The sequence below is a fragment of the Camponotus floridanus genome, unplaced genomic scaffold (assembly GCF_003227725.1).
Source record: "Camponotus floridanus strain SB8 unplaced genomic scaffold, Cflo_v7.5 scaffold66, whole genome shotgun sequence".
In the NCBI taxonomy this organism is placed as follows: Eukaryota; Metazoa; Arthropoda; class Insecta; order Hymenoptera; family Formicidae; genus Camponotus; species Camponotus floridanus.
This window is the reverse complement of record NW_020229834.1, coordinates 865,995-885,695: the sequence shown is the minus strand read 5'-3', so window position 1 is coordinate 885,695 and position 19,701 is coordinate 865,995. Positions and strand designations below refer to the sequence as shown.

The 19,701-nt window shown below is 32.4% G+C and overlaps 1 protein-coding gene across 6 annotated transcripts; it reads right to left on the bottom strand.

Annotated features, from left to right (window-relative positions):
• Window positions 1-1,459: 1,459 nt before the first annotated feature.
• On the bottom strand, window positions 1,460-18,184 carry LOC105250438 (solute carrier family 41 member 1). 6 transcript variants are annotated; one of them, XR_889125.3, is made up of 10 exons: window positions 18,030-18,184; window positions 17,224-17,523; window positions 16,987-17,121; window positions 6,817-7,234; window positions 5,702-6,062; window positions 5,131-5,310; window positions 3,279-3,718; window positions 2,928-3,148; window positions 2,463-2,847; window positions 1,460-2,071 (listed from the first exon to the last, which is right to left on the bottom strand). XR_889125.3 is itself a non-coding variant. In XM_025413363.1 (8 exons), the coding sequence occupies exons 2-7, from the start codon at window positions 6,909-6,911 to the stop codon at window positions 2,516-2,518; spliced, it is 1,629 nt and encodes a 542-aa protein (XP_025269148.1). In that variant the 5' UTR covers window positions 6,912-7,234; window positions 9,566-10,206; the 3' UTR covers window positions 1,460-2,071; window positions 2,511-2,515. The 6 variants fall into 6 exon arrangements, 1 of the variants encoding a protein (XP_025269148.1); XR_003123516.1 differs by lacking the exons at window positions 17,224-17,523; window positions 18,030-18,184 and having other exon boundaries at window positions 16,987-17,205; XR_889124.3 differs by lacking the exons at window positions 16,987-17,121; window positions 17,224-17,523; window positions 18,030-18,184 and adding an exon at window positions 9,566-10,205.
• Between the last annotated feature and the right edge of the window lie 1,517 nt (window positions 18,185-19,701).

Here is a 19,701-nt window from a genome sequence, read left to right as displayed (position 1 = left end):
ATGTACATATAAAATACGTACATTATACACAGTAATATGTACACGGAAATATAACGACGTTTTCTCTTTTCGCTCTCCTTTTTTATAGAATATTGTAATTTACAATACTATATTAGTATAATACTCACATAAATTGATAAATGTATCGAGTGAAATTAATCTTGACCGAAGAGTAGCTATGAAATCTCTTTATCTTTGAACATAAAGAAATGTGTTGTACTATGTATTGTAATCAATGTGTGAATTAAATTACTCGCACGATGTGTGAGATAATTGTCAACTGGACATTAACTAAATGTATATTTTACGTTGCTGAATACACTCGTTCTTCTTTCTTCGAAGAGAGATGCTATTCTATCGTGCATAATTTTACTAATAATAAGATTCACACATATATCATCATTTCTGCACCTTTTTCGTAAAATTTGCAATGATATCGTGATATTTGATTAATCGAAATATTTTGGATTATATTTTCTTAACAACTGCGCATTCGTTTTTACATCAATTTCAATTATTGTGTTCTTTCAAGTTACAAATTTGCAATTTTCTTTTTTTATATATAAGTTACGGTACATCCATGTATGCAAAATTGAATTCATTTAAAATACATTTTGAAAATACATTTACTTGACCAAGTGATAATACTATTGAGCACAAAACCATCATCGATCATTCTGTCATACGAGATTTCGTGTGATTTTCCTGGCTCTCGAACTTGATGATGACTTGCTTATCGACTCAATTTTTGATGCATTTAATTTTTTAAACGATTATTTTCATAAAAACACAAGAAACACTTTGAATATTTTTAACGAATAATTTCGAAAATTAGAAAAAAATGAGGATTGCTTATCTGCACAAGGAAGACTAAGTTCTGATTAACTGCAAAAGTTAAGATAGTTTATACAGAGTATACTTATATTTTAGAATCGAGCAAATTCGAGAGCTTCTAAAGCTTCCAAAAATAGATCGCATGGCAATTTCTAAATACTTATCTAAATTTCGTCGTATACGAAGGCAACTATTCGAAGACACATGCGCAATTGGTAATATGATTACAAGTATTTTTTTTTATTTACGTGTGCCTAATGGAAGAACCAGAATTCTCGCTGAGCTCAAAAAAATGAATGACAGTCTACAGAATTGTATATTAAATTTTTAGTGCAATTTTCGCGATTGCAATTTAATATATATTTTTGTAGACTCTATTCCCCCACTCCATATTCAGAAAATATGAAAATCTTTGCTTTAATTTTTTTCCTTATAGTCCACGAGAATTTTGTGTCCTTGAATTTCAAAATATACCTAAGTTCTGGAATTAGGATCAAAGTCTTAGGCTTTGAATTACGCTTGGGAAATATTTCGCCAAATATATATTACTGAAAAATTCGTTCGCAAAATTATTGTTATCATTTGATAATATAATTAATTTAATATTTATCTTTATATTATCGGCCATTTTTGAAAAAATTAATTCTTGAATTTTAGGCTTAAACTTTGAAGATAACGTTATTTGCAAAAATTCAATCGTTTTTCAATTTTTATATTCGACGAATTAATTTGCCACTATCTATCTCGTGTTATTTTTTAATATATTAGTAGCTATAATCTGGCATACCAACCTTTGTTATCTTCTGATATATTAGTACCTAATTAAAACCTGAGTATGTCCGCTCGGTTTGACAAGATATTAACAATCCGTTATTTTTATTTTACATATATAGAATATTTATTAGTTATCAAATATTTTAAGATATCGGACAAGATTCTGTCGAAAATAATTCGATGAATAAGTTTTCGCAAAATATGAAGAGGGAATCTTCATATATTTGGTGATTAATCTCAATTTTTTGACAAAAGGCAAGATAAAAAAGTGACGAATTGTTAATATTTTGTCAATAAATATTGCGACCGTCCATTCTTCTGAAAACTCATCGGCGGACTGGCAAATCGAAGATAGCGTTCGGTGGAATATACTTTCAGACGACCACAGCCTCGTAGGAATGCCCTTTCGATCCGACAGTTCTAATTTGTGCCCGCCGGAAAACATTATACAATTTATGACTTCCTGAAAAAAATGCAATATATTTCATTCGAGTATCCATAAATTATTTTACTGATATAAATCGAGGCACTTAAACAATTTATGTTTCTCAGATATTATAATTGTGTTTTGAAATTGACTATCTAGTATTTGAAATCTATAATATATACGTAACGTGATTTATAGATTTCTATTGGCAGTGAATTTTAAAACTCAGTATATCTGAAAATTTAAAAATAAGTTAGAGAAAATTTTATATATGTAAATAATGTAATTTTTTCTTGATTGATATCTTTGATATAATTAGATCATTACACATAATGCGATTAATATATTTATAAATTCTTAAAAATATAATAATTTTTCGATAAATTTTCTAATTATGCGTACAAATGATAATTAACATGCTAATTACCATGATCGTTGTTAACTGCATTCATAGCCACACAAAAATTAGTCTTACTACGTTCAGGGCGCGTCGAAATCTTGATCTCCGACCAGGTACAGAAATTGAAAGGCAATCGCAAGCAGACTGATCCCGAGCAAATCACCCATCGCGGTTAGATATGGGATCGCCGAGTTATCGGGATCGATTTTTCGCTTCCACATCCAGTGAATCATTATATAGGCGATATAGAGAAGTGCCGCGACCTGCAACATCGCCGCGCAAAGGTAAACGAAGACAAAGAGCGGCGTCATCGACGTATTGCCATCTTTCATATAATTAATCAGATAAATGAAGATGATGTGGCCCGGTATCACCATCGCCATCAAGACTCTCGTCGTTCTGGCGTGCATACCTGAGGAAAAGAAATAACGATGAAGAAATATTCTGGAAAAAAAATGTTTTTGGATTATTTATCGAAGAATGAAGAGATACCTTTCCCGAAAAAATTAGCGATAGGAGTAATAAATATGACAGGATGCGTATGTCCTGGTGGAATTAGAAGCGTGCCAAGTTCGGCTTGTTTATGAAGTGCCGTTGATATTCTGCTGGCTTGAACGGCCACCAGATTCCCGCCGACACCATTGATAACCGGTTGAAATACCGTCAGATTTTCAAAACGCGACACCATGAACTCCAATATGAGACCGCCACAACTGTGTAGAAAATTTCTGTGTTAGACTGAGCTTTACTTGAAATATGATACAAGTGGCAGTAGGCCTTTGCTAGATAACATATTATCCATTAGCAAACTCCAAGAATGAACAATAATTTCTTTATTTTTACCTGCTGATTAACATAGCCACCATAACTGGCGTCCAACCAAAATAGAGCACGTCGTTAGTGTATTTATTTTTCTTGGCAATCCATACCCAGAGCGGTGTTACAAGGACGTAGCAAGCTATGACGAGGGGCGCTACCCAGTCTTGTTTATCTATACTTTCGTACAATACGGTGGCAATCCAAGAGAGAAGTGCCAAGGAGGTGATATCACCGAGACTGGCGGCTATCGGCGTGGCCACATTGTCCGGATTGATATGGCAATGACGGGAGAAGACGATTACACCCGCAGTAATAAGGCCCAAAACAAAGGAAGCAAGGGATGCAGTGACCAGACTGCTGGCACATAGCAGATAGGCGTGATCCAGGGAGACCGTGCCGTTGCGAAAGGCACCCATCACGATCGCCACCACGGAACCCAGGAAGCCCACCACTATTGCTTGACACTATAAAATTGAGGAAAATTTTATTTTTATAAAGCAGTAGATCTATACCAACAAAAACTTGCGTTGAAACAGAGAGATTCTCTTCTATTTCTTTTTCTAATATTCGTTTTAATGGAGAAGCGTGAATGGCATTCTAATTGAAAATGCAAGATCTTTGACAAGTCATAATAAAATTTAATAATATTTAATTTATAAGATAGATATATATTTAGAATGCTGTGGAAAAAATTAAAAAATAGTGAGATATGTTAAAGAAAACTGTAAAATTTGATATAGTATGATTTTTTTATATTTTCTATAGGAAGAATTTTCTAATTTTATACAGAAATTTTATACAGAAATGTATATTAACTTATCTTATGTAGATATAGATTCACGATAGGGAAACACACATATTGTTTAAAGCATGATGTTTTATGAAGTAACCAGCTATGTGTCATGCACGAAAGATCATACGGCAAACAGTCGACTTCTCGAAGGCCAAATAAAATCGTGGCGCCAATGTGATAAGACAGCCGGAGAGCATAATTCAATTTGCTAAATCGAACGGCTAGGAAAAACATTGCTTATTTTCTCAAAATCGTGTTGACGGCTCATTTAACAATTAACTGTTAATCATAGGTCAAATTATCGCATCACATCATAGTATCCTCTGGCAATTTACGATGTCCAGGATGCATAAGCAATGACGAATCGTTTCGTTAATTGACAAATAGCAGCGATTTGTTAAAATGTGCGAATTTAATTTATTATTAATTAGTAAAGTTACAAGAACTTCATGCCATTGATTTACTAATGGAAATTCGCGAGATTGAACTTGAATCTAAAAAATACGTAAAGCGTACATGTGCGAATGTATTTACGATACTAGATGATAAGGCATCGGATGATTAATAGCGCAAAATTTTTCCGCGCGCTTTGTCGCATAATTGTTAAATAAGAAGTTTGAGATCTATCAAAGAACCCAAACATCGATTAAAACGAAGCAGTAGAAATTTTAAGGGAAAAATACATGGCATCGAATTAAACCAATATGTATTTTGCAATGTATTCGATGGAATTAAGTTATGACTTTTTCAAATGACGAATGGTAAATATCGGCGTTTAATTATAGAACATCTAGTTAAAACCAGTTTCACTAAAGTAAAGTCTGAACCTAAACGTGAAAGGATTGATGAACTATATCTCGTTACATTAAGCATTATACATTGGAGTATACCTTATAAGGATGCAAATCTATTTGACAGATATTTTGTATTTAATTTGCATGTATTAATAGTAATTAAGATTGCCAGTTGTTAATATCCAAGAATTAGTTAGCAACGAATAGTCAGCGAAATTATTGCAATTACAGAATTACATCATTACATAATTATTCTTAAATTTGTGATTGAATTACTAATTATTCTTACTTGTATTAAGACGAGATTCCCAACGATCATATGCCATTGCTCTTTCGGCAAATCCATATGTCCGAGATTCGCTTGAGTAGAAAGACGTGATGCTAGAGTCATTTCTAAATTACCCTTCAATCCTAAAAGTGCTGGTACGAGAATCATGAGCTCGTTGACTTTTTCGAAGACTACCCAGTGCTGTAAGCAAACGAAATAAAAATGTATTAATAATGTAAAATTAAAATTAAGCTAATTTGAAATAGATTTCTTTTTAGATAGAAGAGAAAGACTAATGAATAAATAGATAAAATATATAAATGGATCTAAAGATTTAATGGATCTAAAGATTTTGCCAAGATTTCTAATTTTAAGATTACGTAAATTTATATTCCTAAATATTTTACATTCCTATTCTAAGATATTTAATCTATTCCAAAAGTAAAAAGAAGAAAAAAAATTGATTAGTTTAATAAAAATATTATGGATGTTATTAACATCGTGTCTCGTAAAATATTTTTTGGTAGAGAGGGGATAGAAGAAAGGAAGAGAAAAAAAATCCGCATGATAGATATGTGAATTCTGTACGTACTTGGACTAGATCGAGAACTAATCCGGCGCCTACCATGCCCAGGCCGGCAATAAGAAAAGGTATGAAGACCTGGATGGTAATCGCCAAGTATGACTCGAGTGGTTCATTCTCATCAGCCGCACCATAGATTTTACTTTCGGCAACAACATCCGGTAACCGACCGCTATCGGTGCCCTCGTCGAAGATGGTCACCTCGAAACAATCATCGGTGTTGTGTCCACTAATAGTAGAATTCGCTGTAGTCGCCTGTCCATTAGTATTGGTGTCTTTTGATTCGGAGGTGGTTCGTGAACGGCCATCGGTTGGTGTCATCTTGTGGGAGTTCTGTTTCTCCGGAAGCAAGGGCTCCTTACATTGCTCACTGTCGACAGAAAAACAAATTTCCGTTACGTTGATGTCGAATATATGTCAATGTTGAGAATATTTATTAGTCCTTCGTTCAAGAGATAGAATCGGAATATTGTGATTTAAAGTAATACTTTTGAAGTATTACTTTAAATCACAATTCGAACGAAATCGACAAATGTGATTCTACGATTTAGTAATAGAATAATAAATATTACATTGTGATTGATGCAGAACACTCGTCTTTCTGATTTCGAGTCACAAATAAAGACAATTAAATAGAAAATTGACAAATCTAAAACAGTTTTTGATAGAAATTTTATCGCAACTATTTATCATAACTTAATAATATTATTTTATTTTTAAAAATCATATATTAGTTGTAATTTTTATTTATTGATTTGATGCGATAATTATCGCGCCAAATTATTTCGTAGTTGAAGGATTAAGACTGCATGATAATAGTATAAGTACATACAGTTCGGATGATGAAAAGATAAAAACCAAAGTCTGAATTAAATGATGTAATTAAATGATGAATGAATGAATGCGATTAATTACTGGCGCATGTTAAATGCATAAGTGCGTAAATCCACAATTAATTCTATCGTGTGATTTCATGCGTGATTCCGTCGAACACCGTCACCCATTTCTTAATCGTCCATGCGTATCGTAGCATTTTACACGAAATTTTGATTCGAAACTCTTAATTCTCATTAGAGATACGTGAAGAGCACGGGATATTTTCTGCACAATATTTTTCAACATACTTTTCGAACTTGATGCCGGTATTAGCAGTCTGGGACGGTTGTGACTTGTCGGGCGGCACTCGTACCGGATGTTGATGCACCTGGCCCTCTATCATCTTCCTACTGAGGGCTGTATGAAACTCTTTGCCGCAAATATGTAGCCATTCTTCTTTGAGAATGATAAGGCTCGCGCCGCCGACAACAACGACGGCGACGGCGACGATGGTGACGACGACGACGACGACGACGACAATTGTATTTCAGGACGCAAATAATGTAAATTACGTAATTATACCGTGGTGAGAGCCACTATCTTTCTCTTTTCTTTTGATTAGATGTTCTGAAGAACTGCTGTAGGCTAATCACGGCGAAAATCAAAATATGAATCATCCAGCGATGTGCCAAAGAAAGGTAATTGACCTCTTCCTGTAGAGGATCACTGTTAAAGAATCGTCATATTAATCTAATCGCAAGTTTAGCAGATCACGTGGAATAATATCAGAATTCCATAAATTTATTATTTGAGAAGATTCAAAGCTTAATGATAGTATGCAAGGATATTAAATTAATAATATATAGTTGCCTAATTTTAGAGAAAATTGATACTTTCAAAATCACATAATTTTCAATGTATCAAAGCGGCATATTTATTGAATCATTTCTCATAAAGCATATTTACTGAATCATTTCTCATAGAAACACACACATTTATCACAATATTTTATATTACTTTAGAGATTCCCTATCAATGATTCTTTCTTATTAATGAATTAATTCTTTCAGAGAATCAATCCTGTTGTTGATTTATTTTATTTATGTATCTAAATTTTTAAAATTTTTTCTTCTGCGCGAGATATTATGAAACAGTCTCACGATATAAAATTCTTCGAGTACATAATTCCGTGATTTGTGTTGCATTTGTGAATAAAATTATCGCATATATCAAGCAGATGATATCACGAATAAATGTTTTATATATGCCACGTGTCGCTAATTATCTAACATGTTCAATTTCTTCTTGCTTGAATTACATCTCGAAACAAGTTGATAATATATTTTGAAATATTATCGTCGTGAATGCATTATATTAATTATACGTTGCGTGGATAATAAATAACTATACATTTTAATAAGTCATTCGCAATACAAGGATTAATTTAATTTTCTTCATCTAGTAAGAATGATGATCCAACTGATTGATTTTTATGCGAATATTTGACTATCAATATCTGAAATGGACGCGCTTCGATGTTGTCATTAATGAAATCATCACGATGATAATGATAACGATGTTTGATCGCGTGACAATTTTACTCGCGGAAATTGAGATTGTAAACTGTTTAATCAAGACCACATCGTGCGGCTGATTGATTAAAAAGGTAATTTTGTTATTACAAGTGTAACTGATTGTGCGACATCAATATCTCCAGACAACTAATATTGTATTATGAAATGTATTAAAAAGATGTATTAAAAAGAATGAATAAATTTTATTTTATATTAAATCTTATATATTATTTTATATTAAATATTATAATATTTATAAATGTGTAATAAGGATAGATTTTATTTATTTCGAAATTGAATATTTAATTGTCTGGAACAAGGATTAGTTTTAAAATTGTTGAATTCTTTCTGTTTCTTCTAATTGCTGTGCCTCTTTACTCATTCATATATGATATAAAAAATTTAAGAATTGCATTCTACAATTCCCTTCCTCTACCAATTCTATTTATCGATATATTAATCGATATTTTAAGACATTTAATTTTCTTTCTAATTTTCTCATCATATTAAAATAAAAAAAGAAGATTTGAGGCAAATAATATTGATACAATTAGGCTGCAATTTCCGATAAAGATCAATGAATGTCGCGAACTGCCTGATGATCAATCGCGCAATTGCATTTGGTCTTTATTGTCTGATCAGCTGCTCGCTTTGCGTCATGCATCGATCGCACAGCTAGGTCTGAAAAGCACATTTCGTCACGCAAATTATACGAGTTCTTGTAACCTTAACCTACGCACAATCAAGTCGTCAAAGAACCTCGACAGAGTTCTCTGTCGCTTATCTGCATCTTGCGTTCATCGTCATTTTTTGAATCAACAATGAGCAGATAGAGCTGTCGATTACACACGAATAACATATTTCCGCAAACGTGCAAACTGGATTTTTGCACGCGTGTTTTCGTTTGAAACGCTTTTAATCGATTTGGCACGATTTCGACTTTGAAAAAAACGTTCAAAAATTCATAAGGTTTATCGCTGACTATCTTGTATCTACGATACCGGCTATCTACTCCGAACACACGTTTTTCGCAATCAAATCCAAATATCGAGGTAACGCCCTTAAAAGAAAAAATCACGATGTTTGCAAGAAGCTGAAAGATCTTAAAAGAATACAGAATTTAATTCATTCTTTAACATCGTAAAGAAATCAATTAAAATTTAATTTTTTAAGGATTCATATTTTTCTAAAGTTTTTTGAAAAGATGGATGGAACTGAACTTTTCAATCACTCTTAATCTCTATTTGATTTTCTTAAACTCGAAGAAATTTGCTGCACGCACAATTGTTACATTCTATTCATGACATAAAACTTTTAGACATTTTTTAAACTTCTATCCAAATTTGTTGAATATTAATCCGTGGAAATCGTTGAACAAAAAAGCTCACAATCCATCGCAAAAATAAATATTTTCTCGCTAAAACATCTTGTTAGACCAAGAAATTTCGACTATGGATAGCTTTTTCGTCCCTTCCGCCCATACCTGATTCTTCAGGCGTGGTCCAGACGGACCCCCGATGATTCCTAAGTACAAGACCCACCGTTGGACCCCCTTCAGTGTCACAGGTCGCTGATCGCCGGTTTTGGTGACCGGTGATCGGTTCTTCGGCGCGAGATCAGCCTACGTCGAGCATCTGATGGCGGTCACCCGGTGGCCTGGTGCGAGGCCGTCTCACGCTGCGGTTACATCGCGACTGATCGTGATCGTGCATCGTGCCCGCGTGTATGCATGCCTCCTTAAAACTAGTTTGGGGACACATGTGTCTTTGTGTATGCGCGTGTATGTATATGTCGGTGGCGCGCCGGACGGAGCAGACGCATGTTTATCGATCCGAGCCACTTTCCAGTCAGTCCGCAAACTCCTCGATGCTATTCTGGTATCTGTACGCCAATAGCGAACCCCTATCGTCATTCTCAGATGTCTGGAAGGGTCTTCTTCGTGCTTGAAATCCCAACGTGACGTCACTGGGAACGATCCATCGTCGACAGTTGCGTCATCGTTCCAATACATTTAAATCGCGTTGTGTTATCGATAATTTATTACGTTTTTTGTGCGGATTTGTCAGTATTTTAGTCATCATTTTCTATCAGAAAGAGCCATCGCGCTGGAAATTCTAGTGACGTCGTCTTGAAATATTCCATCGTGAGCACTTATTACCTCGTTGTTTCGATGCAATTTGCACTCTTTTATTATAATTCTTCTTTTATAGTTTGTTTTTATTTTACTTAGTAATCTGAAAGATTCGTATTTAAAAAAACATTTCTTCAAAATCATTTTAATAACTTCGTCTTCTATATTGTTGGATATTGATTTGAGCTGATCAATACTTTCTCTCTTACTTATCATCTTCCTTGCATATCCTTAAGATATGCATAGGATTTTTTTTCAAAAATTATTCCTAAAAATTTTTAAATACATGTGATATAATGTGACGAACAATATTCGATATCTTCCCTTGCGAGTGACGTCACACATGTGGCGGTTACACAAACATCGCTTACGTCATCAATCATCAGCTGATACACATAGAAATTTCTGGCTCATTCATGAATTTACGCGCCAGTTACACAATCGCCTTCATTTTGCATAATTTTCGCGATTTGCTTATATGTGCTGTATAATTCAATGATAAATATTTTATTAATTAATTAATTAATTCATCTCAATAATATTCTATAAATTTTTTTGTGCTTCGAGTTCATTAAAGCGTTATATTAAACTTAAACTAATTCAGCAATCGATTAACATCACATAGATTGTAAAATAATATCAAAGAAATTTTTCGTTTGCTATAAATAAATTTTCCAATTATAACCGATTATCAATCAAACAATTAGAACGTTTCTCTAATATTATACTTTTTCTTATGATTTCTTATAATTGTCATAATTTTTTAATTTATTTTTATTTTATTTACTTCGTGCATGTTTTATTTAGTTTTACAAACACAATTATGAGTTTATAAAATTTTTAATGATTTTTAAAATTTGATTTGCAATTACACACATATAATATACATTATAATACCACGTGCCGAAGTCTAGTTGTCCAGTTGATACAAATGCAAAAGTTGTCGATGACTATCTTTCAACTGCAACGTTCGTATTCAATGCTTTATGTACGGTGACTTCCGCCAACGTGTGGAGATTGTTATTGATTTTCTAAATTTATTCGATAATACTCCTGAGAGAGTAAAGATAGCTCGTTAAGTATACTTTTACGTAATATACTTTTACATTCAATACACAGGCTTATTTATATTTTCTTCCCTTTAATTATATTATAATTCTATAATTATAAGATAGCAGAATTTAGAAAAAGGAAAGGCATCATTATATATACATGCATTAATATGTGTAAAAGTGTTTTAACATTCCGCATATGCTTTCTATAAAGTTAGACTGAATTTCTTCAAGAATTCGCGATTACGTCTTTTTAGATAAGATTTTAGATTGAGAATCATTTTCACAATTATTAAGTTAGTGTGCTGTATGTTGCTATTGCGTTTTATAATATCCTTGTTTCGTCATATTTCTTTTTTCCTTTTAATTTCGATTTTATGCGCAATATCGTGTTAGCACTACGTCGATAAAATGTGTTGACCGTGAACGCGATGGGAAAAAAGTATATTACATAATTGCATAATACATAAATACACTCGATTGCTTGATAACTTATGTAAACAATTTGAATTCTCATAAGCAAATTACCGATTAAATTAACGAGTTGATGTAATAAATTTGAATGAAATTATATACTGAAAAAAGACATGTATTTATAGCTTGAACTACGTGATTCAATTCTCTCTTCAGAGAAAGATGACATTTCTCTTATTATGTTCTACGAAAAGATTGAAATTACAATCTCTATCGATCTAAGTGCTGCATTTGTCATTCAGCGTAATCCTATTTAAAATGGAGCGGAAAAATTCGCTTATAACAGTCAGTCGGTCAATGACGCGCGAATAGGATTCACTGGCCCGTCTATGACCGTATCCTGTGTAGGAGCAGTACTCTGACCGTTCGTGACACGACAATTTGTATTCTGGTAACTTGAGGATTAGGTCACGCTTATATAGTCTCGTTTTTCTAATTATTATTCCGCTGAAACGTTAGTATTTCCTGTTCGTACAAGCTCTTTTGATGTTAAAGATACACGCGAATTGAATCACGAATAAAGAAAAAAAAATAACGAAAGCGATACTCAATGATTAATCAATGTGTAATTATCAGAGAATAAATAAAATTTTTGAGAAATTATTAAAAATAATTTAAAGTCGTATAATAATAATGCAGTAAAAAATATAATTGTTTAAAAATCTATTTTTCTAACTTTTAATTGAAATTTAAACTTTGCATATTTGAGATCGATGAAAAAGCTGATTACACCGTTTAAAAAAAATTATTGTTTAAAATAATGTAAAAACTACGATGAAATCGATAAGTGCTAAAAACTTGGTGACCACAAATCTCTAATGACATCATTAATGATGTCGCGACTGTTTGCAATTCGCACCTTGATGAATAACAGTCGGTTATTTCATGGAAAACGTGACAGATTGATATGTTTGCGTGTCTAATTATGTCAACCCTAGCTAACGCATACGGTATCAAGTAGTGATAAGCTTACAGAATACTACTCACTTGAAGTGTCGATTCGTGATCACTTCGATCAACAAGGCGAAGATGTACATCATCGAGATCCAGTAATTGACACGATCGGCTACGTTGTTAATGATACAATTACTCTTCGAGATCATTTTACGGTTCGATCAAGTTTCTTTCTCGTGATTGAATATCGTTCTTTGGTTACTCTTGATTTTAGATCTGTCTAAATTTCATAACTTTACACTTCATCAATTGACAAATTCGTTCATTCAATGAGGCTATTCTCCTCGCGATTTTGTCTCGTACTGCGAAATTCACAATCAAATTGATAGCGATGTTTTATTGAGCAATGAACAATCGTGCTTCTATATACTTATTGCAGACACGATTCGAATGCGATATCGATCTTATATCCAATAATAATGAGGTCAATAATGTCTTGCGGTTGCAAGGGCAGAAACATTATTAATAATATTTTTATGTGTATTCGATCGTTTGTACGTTATCGATTATGTTATCGTCTACTTGTTAAACAATTTCGAACAACCATAATGTGTCATTGTAATTGTTCGGATAATTTTTTCATTATCAATCATGTGTGGTAGCGTAGGCATACTAATTTTATAAATATATTTAAGTGGAATGTAAAAGTGAATAATGATTGAGAGAGAATCTTTTATTTTATAATTTAAATTATTTAAAAAACAAAACTTTAATTTTTACCACTTGTTAATTTAACGATTTAAGTATGATGCACAAATCTTACTTTATTGAAGTCAATTTGCAATTGATTTTAATCATATATTTTGTACTCAGTTTGTCAAAGGCTCTTCATTCTAATAATTTATAATTTTAAGATTTTCAATTTAAAATTGAATATTGCCTTTTTTGATATATTCTTTTTCTTTCTCTATGATTCTTTCGTTTTCTTTTCTTTCTTAAAAAAGGAATAATAATATTCCTCAGATTTAATATTCTGGTCGCTATATATATTACACTTTTTTTAATATTATATTATTGGGTTCTTTCGCGGAAGACATTTTTTAACTCGATCTCTACTTCCTTCATAAGCGTAGGTTTAAATCATATCCGATTTAAAGCGATATAAATTGCTTCCACACGCATACCTTTCGTGGTTCCTTTTAAAGCGCCGATTACGTAAGGTCCGCTCTTGACTCGACAAAGGTCGACATTGAAACCGGACCTGAATGAACCGTGTAACTAGAACACATTCAAATACGCGATGATTTTCTCCGGCAATTTCAATAAAACAGCGTATACCCACGTGTAATTTAGTTGCGCGAATAGATTCTCCTGTCTGTATAAATAAAGATGTGAGATTTTACCTGAACTATCCCGAATTTTACCTGATCTATCTTGTTAAGTCAATATGTTACTCTCTTTTTATTCATTAGTCAATGCATTATAGACATATGTGTTATAAATATGAAAAAATAATACGTTACATTTACATTAATGTTACATATTTGCAATTACATATAATTTTTGCCACATTTCACATGACTAATTGTATTAATTTAATGCTAGGATATTTCTTAAAAAATAGCATATATTATATATATTGAAATATAAATTATTATCATACAAATATAAATATAATAAGACTGTTAAATATCTTGTATTTTAAAAATTAATCGTTCTTTGACATTTTTCGTCGCAGATGGATTGCATAGAGCATAAGTAAATCATCTTTATGTAGCATGAATAAATAATCTTTATGTAACATAAATAAATAATCCTCTGACATTTGATCTGTCTCGTTAAATAAATATATCATACGTTTCTTATTTGTTATATAAAATATGCACTATAGATATAAAATAGTGTATACATTAATGTTATAATTTTATTTGCAATTATAATTTTTTATAAATCATATTATGGCAAAATAATATAAATAAATAAATAAATAAATAATATAAATAAATAATTAAATAATTTAAAAAATAAAACTAACTTATTATGTGTGTGTATTGTAATGTATGCATAAATATAAGCATCAATCAAATACTAATTCTAATTTCAAAAAAGGAAAGTAAAAAAATATAATTAAAAATGAGAAATAATTATGGGGGTGTGTGTGTGCGACATAAAAAATTTTAAAAAATCTTTTAAAACATCTGTCATTGTGCAATTCGAATAAATGATGGCGATGAATTAAATATCGGTTATATTGATGTTAATAGATTTTATGTGTGACTGGTTTATGATATAATTGATATACTAATTTACTGGATTCATGAAGCCATTCCTAAGTGATGAATTGCGTATGTTTTTCATTTGAAATTTGTCGTGAGAATCACTTTAAACGAAGTATCATTGTCACCATCAATTAATTGATCATATGTTCGATCTCACAACTCTCGAATCAAATGTCATTAATTATTTTTTGTAATTTATCCGGATTAGTTGTATTTATAATAGAAATAGTGCGCTAGTAATTTAATGAAATTTATGATTAATTTCTTAGGAAATTAATCTAACTGTCGAGTGTAAATTAAAATGTATTTGTAATTTAAACTCATTTTGGAAAATTTATGCGATAGTATAAATAATTTATTCCAAGAAATATAAATGATTATATTCGCAAAATGACAGGTTGTTATCTGTAAATTGCAAAAAATGAATATATTTGATAACATAGAAGCAAATATATAATTTTGGATTCGTTGGAACTCGTTTAATTTTAGACCGGGACTTTTTAATCTACACTTTCGATAATTCGATGAATATTATTAAGATATTGAATCTTTTGTTATATGCGTATTTTTAAATTGTCCTTATATGTACCACCTATATATCGTAAATATGTTAAAAGCTAACAATAAGAGCATCATTGAGAGAGCATTACGCAAGTGTTATCTTATACTTGCTTCTTCAATTACGGACCCTTATACCGTATAATAAAACCGGATACACAAATAACACACAATCGAGCAACTAAACGAGAAACATGATTATTTCGTTAAATAAATAAATGCATTATCGTAAAATCTTCAACTTCAGCTTTCTATAGATATAAGATAAGTACAAATAAAATATGCGAAAAATCTGGATAATGCAAAAAATAAATACAAATTATTCGATTGCAATTTCATTTAAAAATTTAATCGAAATTTCAGCAAAAAATTAAATTGAAGCATTTAATGGACATCGATTAATCGAGTTTGTCTCGCGCTCTTGTTCCCCAATTGTGAGCTTTCTCGAGAGTGTATCGTGACACAATAGGTAGCGACTAGACTGATAACAATAGTTGCGAATACATCGGTATCTTTTTGATGAAACTCGCGACTAGTTTACACAAAGTGTTATCGCGTGCAATTCAAGAGGAACTCTCGATGCGATGGACCACACGCGATTTGGCACTGCCATCTTCGTCGTGTGATATTTTTATACACTCGTCTCCACGCTCGTCGGCCCATGCTCTTCATCGTCATTTTACACACCGTACTAAAAACTAAACTTTCTCACTTTTCTTGTAAACATACCGTATCAAAATGCAGGAATTCGTGTTGTATGTCAATCATATTCAGTCCTATATTTAATTATTGCCGCGGGTGGTACAGATAAGACATTTTATGGGCGCATCACGTTTTACGTATCGCGAAAACCATAAATTCTCTAATTTTACCCTATCGCTTATAAATTCACCCAGATAATAAAGATAAGAAACTTTTGCGACACATGGCTCTTGTATCAATTCTAATATAATCTTTTATTTACAATTAGTTCAACCCCTCTTCGAATAAAGATTCGATATTTCAAAAGTGTTCGCAAAGTATTCTTATACTTTATACCGCCCAATATTGTGACATATCACTCCGTATCTTTGGATATCGCATGTATATAAACGCATTGAAGAATTACGTCAATTTTCTATCATCTGCTTTCGTTGTCAGATTTCAAATGGATTTGTTATTAGACCGCGAATTTTTCCAGAGTCCGTTTTCTCAGCGCTTTACATCGGGACGCTTTTCCATCGACAAGTCCGCTCTCCGGGCGACACGAGCGCCTAAGCGCTTCCGTAACATATTCGCAGATTGATAAATTACTCCACGTGTTTAAGTTCGACCATGACGGGCAATAACTTAACATACCGCTCTGATACCTCGCCTCTCCCGGTGTATCTTATCCACCAGGCTGTCGCTCGCTCGCGCGCGTCGCGCGATTATTTTATTTTCGTCGCCGGATGGAGATCGCATGCGAGGTGCAACAGTTTGCGCGCGGGTGGTCTCTTTCTCTTTCTCTGATATGTACTAGCTATTATATACTTACACGGTGGTCAGCTACACCGGACGATGATGCGTTCGCTCGTCGTCGCGGTCGAAGAGTCCGCGGTGCTGCTTTGCATCTTGACGATCGCGCACGTGAGAGCACTCATTCGATTTTCGCTCGATGGTCCATGGAATGCTGCACGAAACGGTGGATGATCTCTCGATGAACTTGTTTATAATTTCTTTTTATTCGCCGAAATGAACGTAGCGAAAGAAAACGAATATTCCGCGCTTTTACCTGGGTAATCTTGAAAGAGGAATCTTCAATTGGAATGCAGATATAAATTATGTGGATCGTCCAGTTATCGCAATAAATTCGACGCTCACGAACGCCACGAAAAGAAGCTAGTGACGAAACTTTGCAGTAACTGAAATCATCATTCAATCCAGCATTTCAGCTTGCAATTATATTTAGCGTCAGAGATCACAGCGCATCTTTCGTTTATGACTGTTATCACGCGGTCGATTACTTCATATTCGTTATCAGTCGTCTCTTCATATTAACACTCGACAGAAAATTTTCCAGAATATTAGAGATCTATGAGAAAATTTGTATTAAAAAAGTAGATCCCGATGAGGGGCATCGCACGAGAATTGAAACTGATTTATCAATGAGTCTCTAGAACCAGTAACCCTTGTCACTTTTATAATTCAGCGATTATAAAAGTAGTTCAGGGTCGAACTGAATTAGAAGATATATGTGTCGAGTTGTATTTTTTTATTTTTTAGCCGCATTTAAAATAATAAAAAATTCCCCTATTTAAACTAATAGAAGTGTACATTCAAGTTTTGCACGGAAATAACGGGAAGACAAAGATTATAAAAAAAAGATTATAAAAAATGTTGCTCGCTACATATTCGACCGAGCTACACATTTTGTAGCGTTTGTGTTATAATTAATATTGTTTTCATTCTCTAATAGTATTCCATGTGTAAAAAAAAGATTTCAGACTCCTTCTTTTAATTATTTTCTCTGTTGATCAGTTTACGATTGCAAACACCATCGAATTTCTTTATGTCCGCGGCATCGAGAATCGAACTCACCAAAATAAGAACGGTTTCGAGCCTTGAATGATGCGCGACCTTTAGGTCGGACTAATATCGCGCTCTCTTTTCGCGGCCACTTACTATGCTTTACGCATAACGTGAACGACGACTTAGATAAGATCTAAGAGAGAAGCACCGTGTACGCGCCGGGAACGACGCGATAGTTGGCACTGACAGATCCAACTATTTCATTCACAATCGTCGTTGTCGGGCTTGACCGCGTAAATCGTCGTCGTCGTCGTCGGGCTTGACCGCGCGAAACGTCGTCGTGTACGTGTGCGTGTAGACGCGTTATGCGTGACATGGCGACGTAGATGAATGAACCGATGCACACATAGGAGAGAGACGAACGGTGCGATTACGGTGTAGGTGGTTACGAAGCGAGAACGAACGGGAGGATGTATGACAGGGCTCTAAACTGCAGCCGAGAAGACATGGATCCTGTTGCGTCGTGATCGGTACATATGCACTCAGTCTGTACGTATATATCTATGTACACATGCGTGTAATACGCATCGGTGCATGAAAAACCTATTCGTATGTCGAAGCTCGCAGAAATTATCCATTATCTGCAAATTATCAAATAATATTCCAATGAGAAAAATATGATAAAAATTCATGTACAATTGAATGTAAGTAATATGATATAAATATCAAATAAGTTCGAAGACGCGCGCAGTTAAATTATAATATGATATAGATTGTTATTATATATATGTATATAGAGAGAGATTAACTGTCAACAAATCTTTAATATCTTACAATACTATGTATACTTGAATATTTATTTTGATACGCAGGATGTTTACGCGATTAAATTATTTAATTAAAAATAACTATTTAAAATTATCTTATTTTTATATATATCTCCAAACTGTTGTGAGTCTAATATTAATAATATAATGAACTATCTATGAGAAGAGACTTTATTCTCTCATAAACGTAACAAATTGTTGTGTTAGATCTGTTATTTATATATTGTACATACATCGTGTATATGTACACACACACACACAAAAAGTAAGTTTTCATCATTACTTCGGATATCTATAGCAGTTTTTAAGTATTAAATAGCGTTAATAAAGTAGTTTTAGTATTTTATTTTTCTAGTATTTTAAAAAAAGGATTAATTTATTTTTATTTAAGAATATACTGTATACCAGCAAAATATTATTAGTTATTAACATTGCAAAATATTCTATATATAAGATTTCCTTTCATGGCAAAATCAAATAAACAAATCATTTAAATCTAACATTATTTAATTTAACAACAAGAGTATATAATAATTTTATAATAAAAGAATGCATTTATACATAGTATTTAATTTCTTATTTGTAAAAAAGTGACATATATTATCATATTTACATTTATACATGACTTTTTGAAATATTATTAAATGTTTTCATAAAAATTAATTTTCTAATACAAAATACTTTTTTAAATATTTTTCAATGAAAAAAATTACTTGCTATTATTCAACTATATACACGAAATAATTATAATATAAAATAAATTTATATTTCTTGTATTATTCATATTGAACATTTGCGGATAACATCTATAAATGTGGTACATATTCTAAAAAGTCACTTTCTGGCAAAAGAGTTTTACAAAATGCAAAGAGCATTGAAAAGATTTATCAAAAATTTTAAACGTTAGTATATCT